General features: G+C 37.9%; 2 protein-coding genes across 4 annotated transcripts; one reads left to right on the top strand and one right to left on the bottom strand.

Annotated features, from left to right (window-relative positions):
- Positions 1-931: 931 nt before the first annotated feature.
- LOC129276284 (monocarboxylate transporter 2-like) lies at positions 932-15,403 on the top strand. 3 transcript variants are annotated; one of them, XM_064109434.1, is made up of 5 exons: positions 932-1,636; positions 4,101-4,247; positions 5,821-6,738; positions 7,330-7,856; positions 14,360-15,402. In XM_064109434.1, the coding sequence occupies exons 1-4, from the start codon at positions 1,429-1,431 to the stop codon at positions 7,458-7,460; spliced, it is 1,404 nt and encodes a 467-aa protein (XP_063965504.1). In that variant the 5' UTR covers positions 932-1,428; the 3' UTR covers positions 7,461-7,856; positions 14,360-15,402. The 3 variants fall into 3 exon arrangements, with proteins under 3 accessions (XP_063965504.1, XP_054768658.2, XP_063965505.1); XM_054912683.2 differs by having other exon boundaries at positions 1,076-1,636; positions 7,330-7,812; positions 14,386-15,403; XM_064109435.1 differs by lacking the exon at positions 7,330-7,856 and adding an exon at positions 13,903-13,939 and having other exon boundaries at positions 1,158-1,636; positions 5,821-6,649; positions 14,386-15,402.
- A 712-nt stretch (positions 15,404-16,115) lies between these two features.
- LOC129276287 (beta-lactamase domain-containing protein 2-like) lies at positions 16,116-24,076 on the bottom strand. The gene is made up of 8 exons (XM_054912686.2): positions 23,747-24,076; positions 23,035-23,198; positions 22,365-22,501; positions 21,216-21,447; positions 19,963-20,150; positions 19,260-19,343; positions 18,562-18,726; positions 16,116-16,778 (listed from the first exon to the last, which is right to left on the bottom strand). Exons 1-8 carry the CDS (start codon positions 23,887-23,889, stop codon positions 16,593-16,595), a joined length of 1,299 nt encoding a protein of 432 aa, XP_054768661.2. The 5' UTR covers positions 23,890-24,076; the 3' UTR covers positions 16,116-16,592.
- Between the last annotated feature and the right edge of the window lie 2,155 nt (positions 24,077-26,231).

Genomic DNA, 26,231 nt, shown 5'->3' with positions numbered 1-26,231 from the left:
TTCCTCTATTATTTCCACTTCCTTTAATTTGACAGAAGTTTCCTAAGGTTTCATTGTAAATCCAAAATTCTGCAAGAAAAATTGACGACCGAACTCGAAAAATTAGTGTCGATCGTGGGTTGAAAAAACACTAACATGCAACATGCACATCAGCGAAAATCCGATATTTTAATGTCATGCTTCATTTATTATTGATTGTAATTAATAATATGACATCTTGTTATTTTAAGTGTAATAATGATAATTTGTTGGTAGTGAAATAAGCGGAGCAATTCTCGCTGGAGCATATGTCATAGAACCGGCGTAACGAGAAAACAGTTTTAACCCTAAAAGGACTGAGCTATTTGAGATGTGAGGACTGGGGGGGGGGGGGGGGGGGCATGATGGCCCTCTTCTGATCTCGGCCGCCGTTCACGCGATCTTGCCGAAATGTGGCACGCATATTCTTTAAAACATAAACTACAAGCTAGTATAAAAAAAATCTGAAAAAAAAATCTTTTAATCATTTTGAATAAAATATGCAAATTTATTAATGAAAAATATTATTTGCATATTTAACACCCTATTTCACTTCATTTTTTTTTTCTCATTTCGTCGCGGTGGTATACCCATATTTTGCGAATTTAGTCTTAAAAATTGCGCGAGACTTCAAAGAAAAAAGTCATAAAATTTTGCGGCGCTATCTTTTTGCGTTTCGGAAATATCGCGCGAAGCGTCGGGGGGGGGGGCTTCATGGCCCCCAGTCCTTTTTGGGTTGAGGGTGCCAAATTATGGTGGATGTAACAACTAAGTTTTAAAAAAATAATGCGAGCGAACGAATTTTTTTAACATTTTGAGTACAACAATTTACTTTTAGATTTATTTGACATAATGTGACCAGCCAACCCCAAGGTTATCTGTGAATAGCCAAACTGTACGTCCCATGCATGGTAATGTAAAGCTGCCACGTCCCTCGGAGTCAAGGGACGTGGCAGCTTTACATTACAATAGCATTTTCGAGGGACGTGGCAGCTTTACATTACAATAGCATTTTCTATATACCATGCATGAGTTCTTAACCCAAATAAGGACTATTGAGTTATCTCGTCTTGCCATTTAAGGTCCCCCCTTTGTCCATTGTATTGCTGGTATATTAATGGATATTTCATTGTAATGACTGTGAATTTCGTAGGTGTGAATGCAGCCTGACTTGGCCGCCTGTCCTTCATGCTAACGTTAGTTTCATAGTGCTATATCTAACTTCAATAAATATACACATCTCTCGTTAATATTTCGTCAACCATGTCAATGGTCAAGCGAAAACAGACGTGTCAACAGAATTCAACGTATCGTGTATTATCAGTTATGGCGGATTACCTATGTATGACCAGATACGGTCTACAATTATTCTAAAACTAAATGCCAACATTTTCAGCGACAGTACAGTGAATGTTTTCTAAGATGGAGGGCATTCAAGAATCAGAAGATAAATGGAAATACGTCATCGTTTTGAGTAAATTCATCGTCCAGTTCGTTGAGGTAGCTACGATGAAGTCGCTAGGAGTTTTGATTCCAACGATGCTAATTGTGTTTTCCACGGACGCATCGTCTTTGGGCCTAGTGTGTAGCATGCCCACGGCGGTGATGTTGTTTGGATGTGAGTTCAAACGATATTGAATTTCAAATTTTCGAGTACGAGATTAGCTTATAAAGTTGTAATGTAAAAAAAACCCATGTGAATCACTGATTTTAAGTGTCTGGAAGCAGTTTAGTAGGCCCATCTGTTGTACAAAGCGGGGCTCCAAAGCGAAAAACTAAAGGTGGCTTGAATGTTAATCAAAATCTATTCCATCCAACCTTAAATCCTTGTAATTAGCACTTAATATATGTTCTTATTTTTGCATGATGTTGGATCCCTATATGATTCAAGATCACTGCTCAAGACAGATTGTCAGAAATATTCAAAAGTACACGACTAACTTCAGAGTTTGTGTGCCACCATGCATCCTGCTGTAACGTCCAATGGTTGTAATAATCATTCACCATTAGCGTATCCAGCATTTTTTATTAATAAAAGAGGAAACAATTACAAGAAGCCCAGGTTATCTGTCCTAGACGAACAGTATACAGGGCAACATAAAATAAAGCAAGAGATAGTTATGCACATGGATTATTACGAGTCAATTCAATTCATAATAAAATTCATAGTGATGTAATGAGTAGGGGGATCCAAAGATTGTGATGATTGAGTTAATGTTCCTTTTGAACCTAATATTCATAAGGCGAGGAAACGAAAAGAAGCGAGGGACATCATATCTAAGAATTATGAGTCGCGCACTGATATGTGTTGAAGTCGTGAGTAGAACGGCGGTTTATACTAGAGACAATAAACAATAAATTAAGACAATTCTACAACATATTTGTATTTCCTTGAACCGACGCGTCGGTTCAAGGAAATACAAATATGTTATTTTCAAAAGGAGTAAATTGGCACTGATTTGATCATATATGATCTATAATGCAAGGAGTGAACCACTGTGCACTGACATGACACTTCTTCAAAAATTCTCATTCTGAATTTCCCGAATATGATTGTTGGACTTAATTGATTGTTGAAATAATAAATTGTTAATTTTCCCGGCATTTCATATTACGCTGTTAAGGTTATTACGGCATGAGGGCTGATTTCTTTTCCCTTCTCCTTGCCCCCCCCCCCCCCCAAGGGATTGTGCCACCATTTATTTTCATCCTTGTAAATCTGCTTTGACAAAGAAATGTATGGGCTAATGCACAGAAGCATAATAGAGTCACTATCGAGTATTTGTCCCCTGACAATTGAGCCCATAAAACGGAGCATCTGAAGCTGGATACGCGCCTGTTCATGGTGTTTTGACGCAGGGAAGTTGTAAGTATAGAAGTGTGGAAATTGGCATTTGATCCCTTTTTTGTCATTGCATTAAAATGATATATTTAGAAAAAGAATAGGAGAATGACTTTTAACAAAAAATATCAAAGGTTTGGTTATAGTGGATGAAATAATCACTGTCTCGCATTCACCGAACTATTAATGGGCACTTGTGATGGGTTGGGGGGGGGGGGGTGACACGGTGTGTGTGTGGGGGGGGGGGGTACTAAATATTTTCTTCTACCCCCTCTTCCTCGATACTTTTTTTTCTCTCACTCTCCCCCTCTCTTTGCCCCCCTCTCTCCCTCTCTATATATATTGCTCTCCTACCCCCTATCCATCTGGGCCGTTTTTCTGACTGCCAGTGCACGCACTATCTCTCCCCCTCTCTTTGCTCGTGTTTACTTTTTTGTTACTCTGCTTTTCCTCTTTTAAATGTTTATCAGGTAAACTTCCATTCCCTCCCTACTTTTGTGGCATAGGTAATTTATGGGCCATATCCGATTTGAACGATTAACTTTCGTTTAATAAAGTGAACCTAATATATCACTATTAAAGGGATGGTCCGGGCTGACAGTATTTATAGCTTAATAAATAGAGTAGAATTCACTGAGCAAAATGCCGAAAATTTCATCAAAATCGGATAACAAATAACAAAGTTATTGAATTTTAAAGTTTAGCAATATTTTGTGAAAACAGTCGTCATGAATATTCATTAGTTGGTCTGATGATGTCACTTCCCCACTTGTTCTTTTGTATTTTATTATATGAAATTAGGTTTATTCAAATTTTTTCCTCCAAGAACTAGAAAAATTGGATTGATAACTGATTTAGTGCATTAGATATTTATTGCTGCAACTTATTTCATAAGGGAGACGTATTATTCACACAAGTATGAAATAATGAAAAAATTGTGATTTTGTGTAATAACATAAGAAAACGGAAAGTGGAGATGTGACATCATCAGCCCACCTAATGAATATTCATGACGACTGTTTTCACAAAATATTGCTAAACTTTAAACTTCAATAACTTTATCATTTTGTTATCCGATTTTGATAAAATTTTCGGCATTTTGCTCAGTGAATTCTACTCAGTACTCTATGTATTAAGATATAAATATTTTCAGCCCGGACCATACCTTTAAAGTTCATCTCAAAATTTTAAAATTAATTCTCGTATGGTTTTCCTCCCAATATCCTCTTTCCACTTGTAGCTTTACCCGTGGCGTATGTACTGAAGAGTAGTTGCGTATCTGTTCGTGTTATGGCGGTTATTGGAGCTATCCTGGCATCGTCAGGAATCATCATAGCTGGCTATCTGACTTCGGTAACTGCTCTTGGATTCTGTCTTGCTTTAACAGGTAATTTTATACAGACAAATATGAAGAATAAACTTTGAATGAAGGATTCTTCGCTACCTTCTAATATTTTGTCAAATAGTAATCAAATGAAATTGATGTCAAACAACTGACATGACTTTAAAGCGTCAAAATGTATTGTGAATTACTTTGGTCAAATATGGAAATCAGTTAAATATTTTGAAATAAAATGTGAAGTAGTTTGTCGCTTACAAATATTTACTTTTTAGAAGATCTGTGTCGCCATGTCGACTTAAAGTTTCGGAGAAGTCGGCTTGGCAAGAAACTAGGACCAGTAAGACATTTTTTGCTGGATCGACTTGATATTTGATAAGCATGTATCTTGCAATATCGATTTACCATTTTTGGGAAGTCTGCTTGGAAAGACAAATTCCTCCGTGGCAACCAACTTGTGGTGGTGTTGTTGTCTCCAGTTGATTTGTCATATTTGACCAAAAAGGTTTTATAAAAATGAAAGTAGAAAGCAATTTAGGCCTACTCTACTAGTAGTTGTTGAAGGCTTGTCATAAACTTGGTGAGATGTTTTATATCACCCTGTCGACAATAATATATAGGCCTAGCATTTATGAGGCGCCTATGCATCTAGTTTTCTCTTCATTGGCACACTACTGTATTATATTATCCCGGCCATGCCGGCTGTAGCTCCAGCTGCTAAAGGCGCTTGGTGCATTCAAGGAATTAATCCTGCCGGGTACCCATTCACCTATACTGGGTTGAGTGCAACACAATGTGGATAGATTTCTTGCTGAAGGAAAACACGCTGTGGCTGAGATTCAAACCCACGTCCCTCTCACTGAAAGACGAGATTCCTAACCACAAGACCACGACGCGTCGCCCCCATTTACAGTTTCGGGTTGATCCGATTCACTGGGGAATATAATATATCTTATCGTATATTAAAAACTTGTTTTTTTAACATTCATTTGCTTAGATGATTTACATCACCTTGATGACATTCACATTTTGGATATAGTTGTCTTATTGCCAAGATGATTAAAGTTAGCCATGACGACTAAGTTTAATGTATCCATGACATGTTTTTTGAACTTACAACAGTAAAAAATGTTTGCTTAAATGTAAATGCTAGTTTTGGTAACGATACCAAAATGAGTTCGTACAGAATCCAATGAAATGACCACCAAAGTGTCTGTTTGCATAAATAAAACGCATGTGCCAAAGGATTCTGGAAGAAATTGTGTAATTGCTGAGAAATCAGCAAATAAGCACAGGATTCGGGTAGAGCGTCGGGCCCGACGCTCAAAGCAATAATTATACACAGTCCCACGTGCGCTTATCTGTGTTGGGGAAGTTCAGTCTGAACATTTTTCAGCGTAGATATCAATATTTCACAAAGTTCAGTTTATGTAACTGTACCAGATCTAGATCCTCGATGATATACTGACAATTAAGCCTGGTTTTACAGACTTTCTCATGAAATCAGTGTTTACTGCAACTACTGGAATTTCTCTTTAATATGCGATCAGAAAATAACTGTGGTTCAAAATTGCCAATTCTCTTACATTTTCCACTTTCCTCTTTCTCTTCTCTTCTCTAGGATTTGGACTGTCGATGGGATATCTACCAACCAAGGTCTTACTCAACGATTACTTTCAGGGAAGGTTCGTACTTATGAACGCCATAGGCAACCTCGGAAGCACTGCCGGTGCATTACTGGTTCCGGTCATCATCGAGCGGGCGCTAGACGCCTATGGATTTAGTGGCTCCATGCTCATCCTTGGAGGTATCAGCATGCATGCTATTGCAGCCAGTTGTGCTCTTAGGTCTGCCAGAACAGGTAAGCGAGGTTATCAGAAATCCACAAAGACACAGAAACAAGGAAACAGTTGGGAAGAACCGTTAATTGATCCAGATGATGACGGTGATGGAGAAGACTTGATGATGACTACAATGGATGAAGAGCGATATAGGTCAGATGACGTTTCATCATCAAGAGCAACCTCGAAAAATCGCGAAGATCGGGGCTGGACAGTTCGATTATATCGGTGGCTTCGGGATTCCATTATCATCCGGGAACCACTTTTACTTATTTCACTGCCCTGTCTCTTTTTCGCATCAGTCGTAGTACAGTCATGGATTCTATTCCTTGTTCCAAGAGCGGTATGGCACGGGATTCCGATATCAAGAGCTGTATTGTTGTCGTCTATTGCTGGTGGAGGTGGCATTCTAGGACGGATTTTATGTGTTACAGTTCTCTTCTTCCAATTTGACTTCATATTTTTTTTCCTGATTGTGGGCATTGTGTCATCAACTACCTTCTTATTCGATCCGTTGATAACATCCTTTCCCACTATGTGTGCCACAGCATTTATCCAGGGGATGTGTATCTTCAGCTTTGGAATATCTTCGGCTGCTTTTATCAAGGGGTCTGTGTCCAATGAAAATTTCACCGTTGCATCAGGGATTTTTGGTTTTATGTACGGCGTCGGAGGAAGTGTTGGAAGTCTACTTTCGGGTAAGAACCATAGTTTGTTCATAACATTAAACAACTTTGGGCTTGAGTATAATATAGCAGTACAATGATCTTTATCCTGCAATTTGGTCATTAAAGTAACTACTATGGTAAAATACATTGATTTGATTGATTAATTTACCAACAATATTCACATGTTCACAGGTTATGAAACAAATTGCTTAATAGTTACACATAAATGTAAGAAACATACAATGGTAAATGGGACCAGAAAATAACACAAGTGCTAGTCGAGCCTGGCCCCACGTATATTACAAATGCAAATTCAATGAGAACAAAAACAAAACATTTTATTGGTAACCTGAATTTTGAGTGATTAATGTACCATATGACAAGATGCGAATTCCCATGGCCATCTGTTTTTTTTAAATGAAACAAACCCTAGAACCCTGGTAAGAATGTGTATCCGCATCGAAACACACACCCTAACCCACATACATCCACACTAACCATACACTTACACCCACAAACACTCACCCGCACACACCTCCACAGGCGCATTGAAAATTAACACGTGTATTATTGTTGTGTAAATGTTGCATCACTATTTTTCAATCTTATTTCATTCCTCAGGTCTGATCAAGGACAAAACTGGGTCTTACACAGCAGTATTTCTAACTCTTGGCGCCATTAACTGCTTAATCGTCATCCTCACCTTTGCATTCTTGATTGCTCGACGGAGATGGGCTGTAGTTCGTAAATAAAAGAGAAAATCCAGACAAATCATCAAGAATTTGATCATCATAATTATTTTTTCGACTACTGTCAAACCATCATGATACATCGTGAACTCAATCCATGTGTGTGTGGTAAAAGAAGATGGAGTTAAATGTCTCTGTCCTTCAGTATAGACGGTTGGTTTCTAAAAAAACATTTTAAATTGTGTTTGCAACATATTTAAAACTGAATTTACCTTCTGTCTGCATTGAACAGTAGTTATAGTATAGACCTCATACCTATTTGACCTTTGACCCGGTCAGCCATGACCTTTGACCACATGACCTTTGACCCGGTCAGCCATGACCTTTGACCACATGAACTTTAGCCCGGTCAGCCGTGACCTTTGACCCGGTCAGCCATGCCCTTTGACCACATGACCTGTAGCCCGGTCAGCCATGCCCTTTGACCACATGACCTTTGGCCCAGTCAGCCATGACCTTTGACCACATGACCTTTAGTCCGGTCAGCCACGCCCTCTATAGCTAACATGACCCGACGGCCATAACCCAGACTTCCGGTCAGCCATGACGTCACCATGAAATGGTGTTAGTTACGCAACCACCGTGATGTCATCCCAGAGAATTACCCTTATTGCACCATCGGTATTGTACCACCGTTGCGTCATCGCCACGTATTAATGACTTTCGGTCGACCTTATCACACGATGCAGCGACGTTGCACGCGTATTTTTAGCATATAATACGATGCACAAAAAAAGACATCTGTACAGTTTCCTATTTAAAAAGTTATCTTTCTCCGCCTACCAGCAGATATGTCAAGTGCCTCGCGGTTCACGAGGCGATCACCCCATGCACGGCCAACGCGTGTCATTGAACTTGGGATATCCGGGGTCAATCCTATTGGAAAGGTGAAAGCCGACTCTCTCTGCCTACCAGCAGATATGTCAAGTGCCTCGCGGTTCACGAAGAGATCAACCCATGCACGCAGGGGCGGAAATCTCTCCCCAAAGGTAGGGGGGACACAGGGGCGGATCCAGCCTTCGCCAATAGGGGGGGGGGGCGGAAATTTGTTTCAGCCATATTTTCCCCGATCGGCAGCTCGAAGATGATTTGTGTTTGTTTCTTTGAAGGGGTAGTCCTCATTAGTCACTTCTTAGCTTTATTTTTATAAATTCATATATAATATCATAATCCTCATTAATATGATGCGAGTGCGAAACGCGAGCTAATTTTTTGGAAATGTTATGTATTTTTTCGTAAAATTTGAACATTCTGGGCAATGTTTGTTATCCTGAAAAGATGTGTATGCAACTTAATAATTACTACAAACGCAAAGCGCGAGCAGAAATGAACTGATGGAAAAGATACCTATTAAAGACTGCGTGCAGTTAGCATTTAACAATCAAATAATGCGAGCGCGAAGCGCGAGCTTATTTTTTTGGTGACATTTTCACCTAAAGAATGGAAATTCTAAGCACTTTTTGTAACTCAAGCAGAATAGGTATATAAGTAGACAATTGATGTGAGCGCGAAGCGCGAGCGGAAATTTCGAGATTTAGTCCTATAATATTTACTGAACGAGACACTCTATTCATGTTTTGTAAATCATGAAAAGGATGAGTATTAATAATGCGAGCGCAAAGCGCGAGCAGAAAATTTTTATATACGTTTTGAACTGGTACCTGTTGAAAAGGTACATGTTAAGGACTGCTTGCACTTAGCCATGAAGGTATTACATATTTCAACAATAAAAAAATGCGAGTGCGAAGCGCGAGCTGAAAATTTGTGAAAATTTCTAAAGAAAGAATGGAAAATTTTTATCAATTTTTGTAATCGTGAACAGGATAGCTATATAATTCAACAATTGATGCGAGCGCGAAGCGCGAGCAGAAAAAAAAATCGAGATTTAGACCTAAAAATGGGCCACTCTGTTCATGTTTTGTAAACAGCCATAGGCTGATCGAGGGCATTTTACCGTGTTTAAATAAAATAAATCAATCAAAATCAATGTTTTGTAAATCATGAAAAGGATGAGTAATAGGGGGTCTTCCTACCCCGGGCTTCCTACATTAATAATGCGAGCACAAAGCGCGAGCAGAAAAAATTTGATATTGTGATCTGAAACTGGATAATGATTTAAATAGAGAACAAGTTGAGTATTTGAATAAACATGCGCGCGCGTGTTTCATATTTCGACCTAGAATCTAGGCATTCTAAATACATCTTTAATCATGAAACTTTGATATTCCGATCTGAAAAAAAGAGTCAATTACAACTTTATATTTCAAGCATTTTGGAGGAAAATTGTAAGGTAGATATGGATCGCACTTTAAAAAAAGAGCTAAAATTTTCATTATTATTACTTTGAGTTTTGACATAGGACCGGGACATCCTTACGACATGTAAGGGTCGTGTGGTCCAGTGGTTAGAGGCAGAGCATTGGACTCATAATCGCAAGGTTGTGAGTTTGAATCCCAACTCTGCCATTGTCTCCACTTTGATACAAAGGCCCAAGAGTGATATCTGTCGTCTATTACGTCAGCCACTATGACTGATTAACCTAGACGTAAAATGTTTCCAAGGTAATTGGTTATATACCAGCTTGGCGTTTACCAGCAAAAAATGCTGTCCTGCCGAGTTCCTACGGGAGTTACCATAAACAGAAACAGAAACAGAAACATGTCATGAAAATTCCTCTTGCTAAGCGCGAGATAAAAAAAAGGGACAATTTAATTATTAAATTAATATCATATTTATTAATGCCTAATGAGGGCGCGAAATCTGATGATATTATGGCATAAAAACAAGACATTTCACCTTTGTAATTATTAATAGGATGCATCAGTTAATATATTTTTAACCATTAATGCGAGCGCAAATCGCGAGCTAAAATTTTTGATAAACTGTCGTGAAAAGGGGATTTTAAGTAGTTTGTTGTATAATCAATATTGAAACATACATAACTCGCCAATCAAAATGCCAGCGTGCAGCGCTAGCTGATACGTCTTGACAATCAGACCTGAAAAGGGATATTTTTGAAAACTTTATGGAATACCCGAAAATAATAGGTACCTGATAAATCAAAATTTGCGAGCAAGCAGCAAATGTTGATAAAATTATTCAGACCATAAAAGTGACAAGAAAAAAAAAGGTCATCATCCCAAAAGTTCGGTCATCTCGTCCCAACTCGTCTCAAAATACATGTTTTATTTCGATTTAGAATGATGTATTTCTTACCATCATAAAAGACAAAAAATAGTAGGGGGGACATTTGATATTGTGTCCCCCCTACTATTTTGAGTAGGGGGGGACACGTCCCCCCTGTCCCCCCTGGGATTTCCGCCCATGCATGCACGGCCAACGCGAGCATCCGTAGATTCCATAAGAATCCGTAAAAATTTGCAAGAATATCCGTAAGAATCCGTAAAAATTTGCAAGAATATCCGTAAGACTCCGTAGATTCCGTTGAATCCGTAAAAATATGTGAGTAATCGAAGTACCTTCACGCGCGTTTCATGATTACGTATTATTATAGAAGGTTCATGCGTTTTGGAAAGCGCCCGAACCTCGAGGATGAAGAAGGGGACGCGAGATCTGATATGGACGCGATGGAGGGACATGATGGGGATGAAAATCGAGATAAGCTGGATTTTACCCTAACTCTAATGGACTTTTCGCTAACTCTAATGAAATGGACTTTAGCCTTAAAGTATATTACCATATTTAACGCAACCCTCAACGTCAGTATTAGCGCCATTATTATAAACCTTCGTATTCTGAACATTATGCGATATTTAGAACATCAGCATCATCAATATTATCGCAATTATTTTTCACATCAGTATCATCAACATTTCTCAAGTATTCCAAACACCACCATCGTCAACATTATCACCGTGATTACTATTACCATAGAGCTATTACTATGTTATTACTATTTGTTTGCCGTCACATGTACACGGGAGGCGAATTTTAAGCGAACTGAATCTCTTCCCGATATAACTGATTTGGGGAGTGCAGGTGGACCACTTCACCGGGGTTTCCCCCTACTCTTATGCGAATAGTGCAGTGGGTTCTTAACGTGTAAAGGCGGTGACTCTCCTCTACACGGGACCTCCGTTTAACGTCCTATCCGAGGGACGGTGTATTTCCGCTGTAACATAGCCCCATCTATGGATCAGGGGAGAGGCGTTTACACACAACGCAGGTTTCAGTCATGCGCCTGGGGTGGACTCGAACCCACGGCCTTTGGTTCGACAGGCAGACGCTTAACCGACTGAGCCAACTTCGCTCTCTGTTATTATTTTGGACATCGGCGTCATTATCCTTATCACCATTATTTCAAACACCGGCATCATTATCATTATCAGTATAATTATATCAAACGTTAGCCTCGTCAACACTATCACCTTTATTTCAATCACCAGCATCATCCGTATTATTAGAATTATCTTTCACATCAGAAACATCATCATCGTCAACATTATCACCGTTATTTCAATCATCAGCATCATTTCCATTATTACCGAGCACAACCACGTCTGTCATACGAGCACATAAACAAGAAATAAGGCAAGAGTCATACGAAAATCTCAAATCTTTCTTAATTTTACTTTATTCACTTTGATACAAAGCACGAGTAACCATAAATATAGACGTTTTTAGCTAGAGTTAAAATGATTTACCGAAAAGTTATAACATCAAGTTTATAAACAATCTTTTGTTTTCTCTATCAAAGAAATGTAGCGATTCCATACTGCCCATAAACGTTCATGACACAACCATAATGATACATCATTAAAGACAATACTGCCATACTATAGGAACAGGTATCCAATCTTTCTTTACGAATCACCAATAACATAACATTTCTACTACATAAACAAGTATCAGATCCCTTTTTCGTAAATCTGTAACGTCATTTTGCAGCAATATACCTTAAAGTAATATAGGAGCGCCTTGAGCACCTAACAAGGTGGATATGTGCGCAATATTAGGAACATTAGTATCATCTTGTTATGCCATTCAGAAACTAGATTGATATTCACGATAAAAATTTTAGGGTTCCGTTATTAATGCTGTCTTGGAAGTATTTTGTTGTCAAGGCGATGTGACATCTTCAGTTGTGCCGGTGTCCACCTGTATCACGCGTCTCTTACTCGTCGTCATTCGTCTCTTCTTTGTCATCTTCATCTTGATACTGGAATAAACCTTCGAATTGTGAACCATGCCTGGCTAACACTCTCTTTACGGCTTTCCGAAAATCCATGCCATTTTCTAATCTGTCCGTGAGATCGGACACGATTTCATGATTGATGTCAGCGTCTTCAAGGTACACGTTCTGCCGCAAGAACTGAGAGTAAAGATCGAAAAAGATGCGTTTGATGGCCCACAGTAGTTTCACGTGAGCCTTTTCTTTAGCGTCTTCTTCTTCCATTCCCTCTGAGACATATTTCTGATATTTTTCGTCTCTCAAGTCCTTGGTGGCTGTCATGGCTTGTTCTTACCATCCTCGATAAGCGAGGCTGTCTTCAATTTCATCCATGTTATGTGTCTCTGACGATTCGTGTCCATCGCTTTCTGATACGCTCGTTTCGGAATCATCGTTGGATTCTTCAACTCTTTGCATTTGAGAGGGTGGGTCGGAGTCTTCATCTTCACTCGTTTCTTCTCCAGTATAATGCTCATTTTGTTCATGCCTCTGCATATCATACTTCCTACTATAGGTTTTATCGCATTGTGAACAAGCGTAACGGTTGGACATATCCAAGGTATTCATGTTGACTCGATGATTATTTGTTCGGAAATGAAGAAAATTAACGTTGAATCTTCTATAATAATACGTAATCATGAAACGCGCGTGAAGGTACTTCGATTACTCACATATTTTTACGGATTCAACGGAATCTACGGAGTCTTACGGATATTCTTGCAAATTTTACGGATTCTTACGGAATCTACGGAGTCTTGCGGATATTCTTGTAAATTTTTACGGATTCTTACGGATATTCTTGCAAATTTTTACGGATTCTTACGGAATCTACGGATGCATGCTCACGTTGGCCTAGCATGGGTTGATCGCTTCGTGAACCGCGAGGCACTTGACATATCTGCTGGTAGGCGGAGAAAGATAACTGTATAGATGTCTTTTTTGTGCATCGTATTATATTCTAAAAATACGCGTGTAACGTCGCTGCATCGTGTGATAAGGTCGACCGATAATACGTGGCGATGACGCAACGGTGCACCGCGGTGGTGCAATACCGATGGTGCAATAAGGGTGCTTCCCTGGGATGACATCACGGTGGTTGCGTAACTAACACCTTTTCATTGTGACGTCATGGCTGACCGGAAGTATGGGTTATGGCCGTCGGGTCATGCTAGCTATAGAGGGCTTGGCTGACCGGACTAAAGGTCATGTGGTCAAAGGTCATGGCTGACCGGGCCAAAGCTCATGTGGTCAAAGGGCATGGCTGACCGGGTCAAAGGTCACGGCTGACCGGGCTAAAGGTCATGTGGTCAAAGGTAACGGCTGACCGGGTCAAAGGTCAAATAGGTATGAGGTCTATACTATAACTACTTTGAACTGTCCGCAGAATTCGATAATCGGTCTCCCGATGTGGTTTGACACTTTGCACTGCGGTGAGACTTCTTCCTTGGCCAAAAGTGACCCAAAAACCAAAAAGTGTACGGAAATTTAAATACCAAGCAGAATCGTATTTAGGACTACTTATCGACATTATACGTGGTATATAAATGATATATATATATATATATATATATATATATATATATATATATATATATATATTTATTTATTTATTATATCCGCAGACTTCTTCGCCCAGTCAGTCTTGCCGGAAGAACGCATAGTCAACACAGTGTGTAGTCGACATAATATAGTCAATTGTATGAACACAAAGTGAAAATAATGTGGAAAACACAATAGGCACAGTTTGATGCATGTATCACATACCCATGACAATTAATAGCCACGCTTTGACTGTGTGATCTGACTTCGTCAGTAGAAAGTTTTCGCACTGCGTCACAGAACGAATCCTAGGACACAGCAAATGCATTGTAAATGTTAGTCAAATCGTAATGAATAGTTGTGAGGTCTTTGTCGAAAATTGGCGAATCGGATCAGCAGTTCCGTCCTCCGTTTCAGAGCTAACGGAAAATTGTAATTATGTCGTTTGACCATGCAGAATCCAGACGAAACTTTTTTTTTCTTGTTTGCTCTTTTTCTTGAAGGGCATTTGACAATACATTCCCTATGTGCCCAAATCGTTCTGCGTCACAGTTGCGAAAACTCTCTTCTATGTAATAACGAACTCTGCGTCCACCTAGTATCCAGCATAATTTTTCAATGTATCGTCAATATCCTCAATCAATAACTCATTTTATATGACAACTAGATAAATCCTTGTCATTTGATTGGCTGTTTGATATCGGTCATTCAGCCCATTTTACAATGACGTTATCAACCGTGCAATTTTTGATCCATTCATCGTGCAATTTTGGATCCATATGATTTTTCCACTGCACGCGCGCACCCTGACTGCAGGTACCACAAGTAAAACCATTCGTGTTTGCAGCACGGGTGTTGTATTTACGCGGCAATCAACAGACCGAGCTCACACTGCATAAACATACTTATTTTGCACCGAATTTCATAAATTTCATAAAAAATATATTTTTTTAGGTGTCATATGAATGTTCTCATCATTCGTGCAATTAACAAAATACTTCATTCGGTAAAAGATTAAATGAATGATCCATTCATCTTTCACCTCATGAAGTATTCTTTCCATTGCACTCATGGTCATAAACGGTCATTATTAGTATTATGTTTAACATGTTTAATATAACAACTTGTTTTTAAAATGTGGTGTAATGCAGATCATATTTTTGTTGCGTATACTATAAAATTGAATTCTAAAATAAAAGAAGGTGATGATTCCAGAAAGAGAACTTGTAGTCAGAATTTTTTCTTTAATAACGATACTTGATATAAAATGATAATTTATGAGTCATTCAGAATATAAGGATGATAAAATATGAATTCACATTAGACAAAGCAATCGATGTGTATGAGCGTAACATTTTTATCGTACGTCTTCAATATATTTCCGTGGAACCTTTATCAAATGAGTATGTAATTATTGCCTAAAGAGAATTCAGATAATAGCAGTTCATTTACATGGAATTAAAAGAGAAAACATTAAATAATTTCAGTAGAATGATCATAGATGTGCACCCTGACTGCAGGTACCACAAGTAAAACCATTCGTGTTTGCAGCACGGGTGTTGTATTTACGCGACAATCAACAGACCGAGCTCACACTGCATAAACATACTTATTTTGCACCGAATTTCATAAATTTCATAAAAAAATATATTTTTTTAGGTGTCATATGAATGTTCTCATCATTCGTGCAATTAACAAAATACTTCATTCGGTAAAAGATTAAATGAATGATCCATTCATCTTTCACCTCATGAAGTATTCTTTCCATTGCACTCATGGTCATAAACGGTCATTATTAGTATTATGTTTAACATGTTTAATATAACAACTTGTTTTTAAAATGTGGTATAATGCAGATCATATTTTTGTTGCGTATACTATAAAATTGAATTCTAAAATAAAAGAAGGTGATGATTCCAGAAAGAGAATTTGTAGTCAGATATTTTTCTTTAATAACGATACTTGATATAAAATGATCATTTAGGAGTCATTCAGAATATAAGGATGATTAAATATGAATTCACATTAGACAAAGCAATCGATGTGTATGAGCGTAACACTTTTATCGTACATCTTCAATATATTTCCATGGAACTTCTATCAAAGGAGTATGTAATTATTGCCTAAAGAGAATTCAGATAATAGCAGTTCATTTATATGGAATTAAAAGAGAAAACATTATATAATTTTAGTAGAATGATCATCATCATCATCATCATCTGCTGTAATCTTCAAAGGGCTCTGCAGCCTATCACGAAGACGAAGATCATAGATGTATAGGTCTGTTTTTTCCGTTGATGCATCTATGTAATAGTAGTAAACCAAATTTTTAAATCCGGTTTTGTCCTCGTGACAGTTCGAAAACTCTCTCAAGAAGTAAAGTCCTTTCTTCACTCTAATGTTCTTTAAGTGTTCTCTATTGATTGTATGCATTTGTATAGAGCAGCAAGCAGAGCATCCGTTCTTGGGTCGTCACGGATGAAATAAGGAGATAAAGCACTGCTCACAAATCCAATTCCAAGCTGGTTTTTGGTATCTGCAAATGCTAACTGGCCTCCTGCACCGTTATGACCATACAGCATCTCTCCACCCTGTGAAGAACAACACCAATTAAACATTAAAAAATAACGTCTTTTTAGGAGATATCAGTTTCGATAGTTAACCTTAGTAATACATTTGAATAGAACAACATAACATGAAGTGTGAAATTTGTTACAAGAATTACGAGCTAGACCATGATCAACTGAAAATCAGGAATCTTTGGAAGTACATAGAGATTTTGTTGTCCTTAACACCGTGGTTTCAATGCTGTAAAGAGGATAGCAGAAAATGAGTATGCACACAACCAGTGCATGGTCATACTGTTGCATTCTGGGAAAGGATTTCTTTGACAGCTTTAGTATTTCAGAATTAGAGCTTATTTATTTATTCTAGGTGGCTGTTATAATACGAATATTCAAAAAAATCATTAACTTTAGAGCAAAATTGGTGCTCGTGATGCGTTGCTCTAAAACTGGACAAATTTAAGGTCTCAAGAAAATAAAAATTAATTCGCCTAAAGATCGTGATCGGCATAACTGATAAAATGGTCAAGGTACACTGCAAAAACTCCGGTGTTGATTTAACACCAGCCCGGAATCTATATATGAAGAGTTTAGTTGCAAAAGGGCTTAGGTCCACTTTGGACCATTCTGAGAAAAACCATGTTTTTTATTCTCACTTACTGCAATATTCTTATGAGAAACTAAATTGTCATGATGTACTGCTACCCTATCATGTGAACATAAAATTGGGTATAAAAGAAATCTACCTGTCTTCAATTTTTTTCTATAAATTCTTTTAAAAATTATCATTGTGGACCTAAGCCCTTTTGCAAGTAAACTGAAATGAATCCAATCTATTTTGATTAAAAAAGTGATTTTTCTTTGCCACTTTTTCACGTTTTCATGTAAATTTCCAATTTTCTTTGTTTTCATCAAAGCGACTCAAAATTTAGAGGTTTTGAGACAGAAAACAATAAAATTTATGAACAATGGACCTAACCCCTTTTGACAAATGAGCTCTTCAGAAGAGTTTGTTTGCAAAAGGGGTTAGGTCCACTCCAAGAAAATCATTTTTTTTTATTCTCCTATATTGCATATTCTTATGCGAAACTAAATTTTCAAGATTCCCTACCATGACAACATAAAATTGGGTATAAAAGAAATCTACCTTTATTCATATTTTTTTAAATATTCTTTTCCAAAAAAATTCGGTGTGGACCTAATCCCTTTTGCAACTAAACTGAAATGGACCTAACCCCTTTTGAAAAAAAAGTGATTTTTCTTTGCCATTTTTGATCACTTTTAAATAGGAATTTCAACTTTTCTTTGGTATCATCTTATAGAGCTACTAAAAATCTATACATTGAGACCGAAAAATCAAATTTGATGAAAAATGGACCTAACCCCTTTTGCAAGTGAGCTCTTCATATGTCCACACCAGAGAAGTGTTAAACAACACCAGTTTGGTTTTGGTCTAACCCCGGGTCTAACACCAGATATGTGTTTATACAACACCATGAACACCAATTGGTATTAAAACAGCATCGCTTTGATTCCAAACTGGTGTTATTTCAATACTTCTCTGGTGTGGACTTGTATAGATTCCGGGCTGGTGTTAATTAACACCGGAGTTTTTGCAGTGTAATAACACAATTTCCAAACCCATGTGGATCATCAAACGAGTTGCAGTCGATCGGGTCTGCATATAAAAAACGGTGTAGATCAGGTATGGCTCAGTGAGAGGATCACGTAACAAAACTTTTGGTTTACAATTGGCTTCATGTTACGATCAATGCACTGCAACCGCTAAGTCTTTCCAACGAATACTTACAACCAAGTCAACTGCAATTAGACCCAGATTAAATGCAATCGGTACGCCAAGCGTTTCGTCGAAGGTGGGTGTGCCAGAAGTGAACAGTTTGCCAATCGTTGACGGCGAAATAAGAGTTTCGTTCGTCCGGCTATCCACACCGCCCGCGGCAAGAATACCGAACAACTAAAAGAAAAAGTTAAAAAGGTGACACAAACACAATGAAAATAAAAGTAAAATAATCTTTCTCTTTAATTTCAGGTAGCAAAATCATCGCGATTTTGTCATTACGTACTTTTCGTAAAGTTGTCACTGACAACTTCTGGATAGGTGTCAGCTACCGTATTTTCATAAAGATAACTTGACCTTGGACAGGAGGCGGTGTAAAAGCCTTGGCCTTGGGGTAGAAGCTTTAACCTTGTTCTTGTATGGTTTTGGCCTCGACTACAACATACTCTAGAACAACATAAACGCGATATCTGTGATGCTTATGAAGATTGTTGAGGAGGGTGTGTTATATATTCTCCTCCATCTGGTCATCTATTTTATACATGTTATGAGCAATCCTTTCGTATTTGGCATGTTACTTCCCATCTTTTCTTCCACCATCAAACAAAGGCACAATATATACTTGACTCGTACCTGACATGAGTGGGCTTTATAGCGGTCTATTGTATTTGCTCGAAGATCGAATCTTATTTCGAATCATAGTTATTTACCTTGGCAACAGATTCTGCAGTACCTATGCCGAAAGCAGATGGTAATTCTACTCGTCTGTTGTATGGATTGTTGAAAACTGCTACCTGGGAAGAGGATAGGATATTTTGTGTAAATTGATTAGCAGCGTTTTTATAATTATGGCTTTCATCACCACAGTCGGCATCATCGTCATCATTATCGTCAACATCACTACCACTACCATCATTATCATCTCCACCACCACCACTATCATAATCATCACCATGGTCGGCATGATCATTATTACCACGATCATCGTCATATCAACTCCACCACATACCACATCCATCGCCATGACCACCATCATCATCACTCCTCCTCCTCCTCATCATAAGATAATCATTATTTAATTATTTGATCAAATAATTTAATTGCTTTCATCAAAATAATTATTCACAAAATATCAATTATTTTATAATCAATATACCAAACAGTACAAATCAATGAAATCAACATGATCAATGACGCATAGGGTGATTATTCGGAGATTGGCTCCTGTCATAAAACATATCTTAAAGTTTGGTAAAAGTTTGGTTGGACAATCCGAGAAACTAGAATCAACGCACCCTACCCTCACACACAACCCCACACGCACCTTGAAACACACATCCTCACACCCAACCCCACACGCACACCCTTCGCGCCATTCATGAAAGTATAATGGTGATGCAATGGGAAGCTTACATCTCCAAGTCCTGAGTTTTCAATAATGCGCAAGAAGAGATCGTTTTTCACCATGTGAAGTAAGATCTGTCTGTTTGTGGGGCTTCTCAAACCTTGAAGTAAAGACGCTATAACGTTTGTACCACCTCCCAGAACTCTTGCAGTACGATAATTCTCCTCCAAGGGTAGGCCAATGTAAAAATCTAGACCTGTAAATGACAAACATAAGATACAGCGGTTGCCGGTAGCCAGAGTTTTTAAAAGGAGTTTTACAATGCATCATCATTCATGAACTGATGAAAATGTTTAATTTCACAGTTTTCTTATCAACATAGTGAGAGTAATGATCAATACGACAAAGTTACCGTTTTTTAGGACTTCAACGTATTCGATACATGTCTCGATGGAGCATGACTACCGCCCTCCCCCCAATAATCCACATTTTGTTGGGAATTGGATATTGGGGGTCCGAGATGTGGAGGCAGGCCACATTGATATACTGTATGTATGCCAATAAAGGGCTGAGATATAAGCCTACCCACATCCTTCAAGAAAGTCGTATGGATTAAAATTGTCTGTCATTGTGTCTGCCTCTGTTTGAAGATTTGAAGAAACGCAAACGTCATGAACTGACGGTGCTTCAAACAAAGTTTCTCGCATTCATCATTAAAAAAAGTTTTGAACACAATGCGTGTGATCAGGAGTGCGTTTCGTGAAGGACTTGTCAGACGTTTTGTCTGACAAGTCCTGTTTTATCCGACAGTAGTAACAGTGCTTCTCAGCCAATCAAAATCAAGGAAAGTTGTCGGATCTGACAACTTGTCAGACAAAAATGTTGATGAAACGCCCCCCTCGGGTGACTGTTCGGTTTACTTTCAAATGTCCAAATTTGTCGGACCTTTTCATAATAAAAAATACAAATAGCAATACTCAAATTTACGAAATATTATGCGTGGATATTAATACAGTGCCATGTTTATACATGCATCAATCGGCAGTCAATTTCCTGAAGGTGGTGGTTGTGCCTTTTGGGTAAATGTTAGAGTTTTCGTTAAAGAAATTAGAGGGCGTCGACACTTTGCTAAAATGTGTGCCTTCTAGATTACATTTTATCGACTCTATCAACCCACTTCAGGGTATGAGAGTACAACTCATTAACAGTACAAAATAAATATCTGGCATAGATAAAGTCAAGGTTAGATATGTGGTTTATATATAGGTGATTATCTAATATACATCATGTTCGTTGATGTTTCGTCTTTTGAATTTATTACCGAAGGGCTCCGCTAGCTCTTCCCGGAAGAACTGGCCCATGGTTCTGTGCTTCGGGTCGACTCTCCGCAGAAGCTCATTAGTCAGAGGGCCAAAGGTGATGCCGTGATAACCGTGTGTTTTCCCGTCGACATCCCACAACGGTTCGGTCGATGCCATCAATTTGCCTGCCTTGGCGACGTTGCTTAGGAGTTCGAAGTTCAATCCTGGTGGGGCAGCCAACGGAAGGCCTGCCTGTCATCAGTGAGGAAAAAGTGGAAAACGAAAGAGAGCTAGAGAGAGAGAGAGAGAGAGAGGGGGGGGGGGCGAGGGAGGGTATTAGGGAGTAGAAATCACAAGGGTATTACATGATTATTTATGTTGCAAAAGTATGTTTTTATGAATTCATGCTTTTTTTTTACGAATTCATGTTTTTTTTAAAACTCAGATTGGATTACTTAAATCAATTCATTAATAATTGAACACAGAGGTGTTTATATCCTGGGAGCAGGGGGGGGGGCGATCGTCCCCATGAAGATATGGGAGGCAAACACATAGATTTACCCCCAAAGATCATGATAATATTGATAACTTGAACAATTTATAACATGCAATGTAAATATTTGTTTCAAAAATCATTGGAAAGCACTATAAAAGCATGAAACTTGGCATAAAAGCATTGAAGACACATTTTGGGGCGATTCACAAGCAACATTTTGTATCAGGCCTATATTTTGTCTCGCAGAGCGTGCCGGAAATTTGGGACATCACCTTTTCCCCCTCCCATACATCCGGAACATGGATCAACGTCTCTGATTGGAGCCTATCCTTCGATTAAAAACGTTCATGTACAGTACATAGTATGGTGATTTCCACACGAAAACACTTACTCATTAAGTAAAATGATTTTATCGACATGTATCACAAATCAGTTTCTATCATTTCGTTATAGATTAAATGAAAGACTGTTGAAAATATAATTCTTCTTTATTTAATATTACAAACACAAAATCAACTAAAGTCATTTTTTCGCGTTAGAAAATATAGCAGCCTTTTTCCAATACATATACACTGGGCTTGTATAACGAAACAAATCTTTCGACGTCCTTTAACACCATGGAAATGTTTTTGAAATACATTGTTTAAATCTAAATTATTTATCTACAACTGACCTTATGTTCCATGAGTTGTCTAACTGTGACCTTTCCCTTTCCCTTCTGTGCAAACTCCGGCCAGTATTCTGATACAGGTTTATCATAATCTAATAAACCCCTGTCAACCAACATGGCGATGCAGATTGATGCTATTCCTTGGATAAAGTGAAAGGAAATAAAACAAAAGGAGCTGTGATATAAGCTTTCAGACAAAAAATATTGTAATAAACATAAAAATGTGATAAAAAACAAACATACGATTGTGTTGTTACTTTTTTGCTTACTATTAGCAGCATGCAATATAAAGGTTCAGACGGCTGAAGTTTGGGATAATGTGTGTGATTCGAGAGACTACGAGCTAGAGAAGAGAGCGAGGTTAAAAACACTTTTGCTGAAATATTTCATACTGTAAGAAGTTTAGTTTAGGCAATTTAACCTCTTCTATAAAGATAAATGCAACCATTGCTTTCCGATTCCGGTGCTCACATCTTTTTGAGGAATTACTTCCTGCTGGTACCCATTTACCTCACCTGGGTATAGCGCAGCACACTGGATCATTTTCTTGCTGAAGAAAATTACGTACTTACAATGCTTACATTGGCACCCTCCCCAAACATAAATAGTCATTATAAAATACCAATTAGAAAATATCAATTAGAAAAAAAATTGGCGTCGGCAGTATGCTAACCTTTCGTTGAAGAGAAGAAAACAGACATGGTATCCTGTCTCCATTCTTGTCTGCTGTCATAGTCAGCATACCCTCCCCATATATCCACAACCTTCTTTCCTTTGTAATAAACCGAGAAGGCAGAGCCCCCTTCGCGCTGGTCTACATGCGTCACATAGTTTCTCCTATATACAGGGAAAGGGAGGGGAAGAGGTGATTAGCGGTGATTTGATTCGTTAGCAGACTACTATGATGATACATTTTTATACTTGTAGTATTAAAACACGATATAGATTATCATTATCATTAATAATAATAATAAGGATAATATTGATAATAATAATAATAATAATCATAATACTGATAATACTAATAATAACTCATTTTATTTCATTTATTGATTTCCGTTTCACAATGTTGTACATATATAATAAACTTGTTGAACTGGACACTCGATAGTGTACACAGATAGACGATTGTAAATCAGATCAGCTAGGGCTGCCCTCTTAAAATCTACCATCCAAATTTTGCAATTTACATACACTGTGGGAAAAGTTCCTCCTGGATCATGTGGATAGGCACTATATGGTGGACGGATCCCCCCCCCCCCGCAAAATAACCATGCATACGAATTGTTAGCCAATGTTGGCCGACTGGTATGGGTATTTGTTTTCAAAATCGTATATAATTACACATGAGACTAACTATATCTGGATGAAAATTATGACCTCACCTGAAAGCCTTCTCAACCTCTTCAAAGCCTTTTGCAACGAATCCGTCGACGATCACAGGAGGTTGCTGTCGAAAGAAGCCGGGTAACCAAGTCACCATTACAGCAGTCACCGCAACCAATGCTGCGCTGGTCCACACCGACATTTTGTTCTGTTATTTATAGAATTTTGCAGAGAGCACTGAAGTTTCACAAATGCATGATCTTTTGTTACACTTGATGCTCTGTGTGTGAGTCATTTTCAACGTTAGAATACTGCCTATGACCATGGACCTATCACAAACAAAACATAATTTAGGATAGGGTCACGGATAAACAGTTATCAATGTTTGTGGGTGAAAGGCTATATTTGCTTTTGGTACTATCAGTATTAAAGTTGCCAAGTCCTCAAAAAGTAGCTTCTTTTATCCAAGTGATCATGATATTAAAGGACAAGTCCACCCAACAAAAATTGATGTGAATAAAAAGAGAAAATTCCAACAAGCATAACACTGCAAATTTCATAAAAATCGGATGAAAAATAAGAAAGTTATGACATTTTTAAGTTTTGCTTAATTTCACAAAACAATGATATGCACATCCCGGTCGGTATGCAAATGAGGGAACTAATGACATCACTCACTCACTATATCTTTTGTATTTTATTACATGAAATATGAACTATTCTAATTTTCCTCCATTGTCCTGTGAAACAAATGGGTCAGTCAAGTTTGTCCTCATTGTCAAATCTGAAATAATTGAAATCATGTATAATTCAAACAATAGAAAACAAAATAAATAGTTGGTGAGTGACATCATCGATTCTCTCATTTGCATGTGACTTAATTGTGCATATAACTATTTTGTGAAAAATAAGCGAAACTTTAAAATGTCATTACTTTTTTATTTTACATCCGATTTTGATGAAATTTTCAGCGTTATGCTTGTCTGATTTTTCTGTATTTATTAAAATCAACATTTTTCTGAGGTGGACTTGACCTTTAATGACATGAGAGTTTTTTTTTGCATATAATGAACTCGGTGCGGACGAAAACACCTCTTTATAATCGGCCATTGCTGCTCTAAAATGTTTTTGGTATTTTTATAATGAAGAAAAATCATTCTTTCAAGTCTTGTGTCTGGATTTTTAAAAAGATTTTGTAATGTTGGTAAAACTTTTGATTTATATATGATATAAAAATTATTATTTTCATGCAACAAAAGTTGTTGTTTTTACACTTAATATAAAAATTATTATTTTTATGCAACAAAAGTTGTTGTTTTTACACTTAATTTCTGTTTGAGCCCCAAATTATTTTTAGATTATGATAAAGCTGAAGATAACAAGCCAAAAAAAGGTTTTCACCTATATTTCACGTCAACTCGTCTTTTTTTTTAAAATCCTACGGGGGGGGGGGGGCTAGCACATCTTCAGCCCCTCCCCCTGGATCCGCGCCTGGTTTCATGAGAAGAGGTCTTTTAGATGGGTCAGCAGCCAGCTTTTCATAGGCCAAGTACACACACTTAAAAATCTTCGGCAATATACTGTCCACTGTTTTGAGTAATGTATGTTGGTTAAAAAATATCAAAAAAATCTGGGTAATTATTATCCAATTGAGCAAATGTATTACCCAATAATTAGTTTTTATAACCAAAGTTGGGCAGATTTTAACCAATAGTTGTGTGGAGAGTATGTTGCCCTGGGTTGGTTAAAAGTTGGCCATTTTCCCCCAACTATTTTAAGAGTGCATTTAGCAGCTTAAACACAAGAATATTGCGCTTTGATTGGTCATAGAGACGACACACCCACGCAAATTCCAGCGTTCCCACACTGGGCCGCCCCACTGCAAGGTCGCATTAACCATGTTGTAATCTCTTTAAATTCCCAGCGTCTGTTGTTTTGAAAACATTATTCAGCCAATCAATTTATTTTATTCAAAAGAAATTATTGATATAAAAGAGTGACAGTCTCACAATTCACGATCAGTTTTTGCAGGGAATTCAGAGGCGTCGATCCTGAGGGCAGGGGGGGGGGGGGCGATCACCCCATCAATGAAAATATTGGGGGGGGGGCAACATATCGTTTTGCCCCCCCCCCCCCAATATTGCCGGATGTGCAAAAATGAAATAAAATTGTAATGTTACACAGAAATTGGCAAGCGAGATTGAGATACACAACCCGTTCTTTATTTAAAATCGTGCTCAAAATTTCGGCTTTTCAGAATGGATTATAAAAATTTTCAGCTCGCGCTTCCCGCTCGCATCATTTCTTAAGCAATAACCCATACTTTTCATTATTAAATGAGTTACTACAAACAGTCCTAAACAGTTACATTTTTCCTGTTTTCAGGTCAGTATACTAAAAAATTTCAGCTCGCGCTTCGCGCTCGCATTAATTTGTTGGTGAGATATGTGTCCCTTTCTCATGAGTCACATGCATATATATATATATATGTGACTCATGAGAAAGGGACACATATCTCACCAACAAATTAATGCGAGCGCGAAG

The sequence above is a fragment of the Lytechinus pictus genome, chromosome 14 (genome assembly GCF_037042905.1).
Source record: "Lytechinus pictus isolate F3 Inbred chromosome 14, Lp3.0, whole genome shotgun sequence".
Taxonomy (NCBI): domain Eukaryota; kingdom Metazoa; phylum Echinodermata; class Echinoidea; order Temnopleuroida; family Toxopneustidae; genus Lytechinus; species Lytechinus pictus.
Note: the sequence above shows the minus strand (reverse complement) of the source record. Positions and strands in the feature narration are given on the sequence as shown.

Coding starts and splice junctions, on each gene's coding strand:
- LOC129276284 (XM_054912683.2), top strand. CDS start 1,429: ATGTTTTCTAAGATGGAGGGCATTCAAGAATCAGAAGATAAATGGAAA. Junction 4,248..5,820: donor ATTCTGTCTTGCTTTAACAG/GTAATTTTATAC, acceptor TCTCTTCTCTAG/GATTTGGACTGTCGATGGGA. Junction 6,739..7,329: donor TGTTGGAAGTCTACTTTCGG/GTAAGAACCATA, acceptor TTCATTCCTCAG/GTCTGATCAAGGACAAAACT.
- LOC129276287 (XM_054912686.2), bottom strand. CDS start 23,889: ATGTCGGTGTGGACCAGCGCAGCATTGGTTGCGGTGACTGCTGTAATG. Junction 18,727..19,259: donor CTGCAGAATCTGTTGCCAAG/GTAAATAACTAT, acceptor TTTTTCTTTTAG/TTGTTCGGTATTCTTGCCGC. Junction 16,779..18,561: donor TAATTGCAGTTGACTTGGTT/GTAAGTATTCGT, acceptor TGTTCTTCACAG/GGTGGAGAGATGCTGTATGG.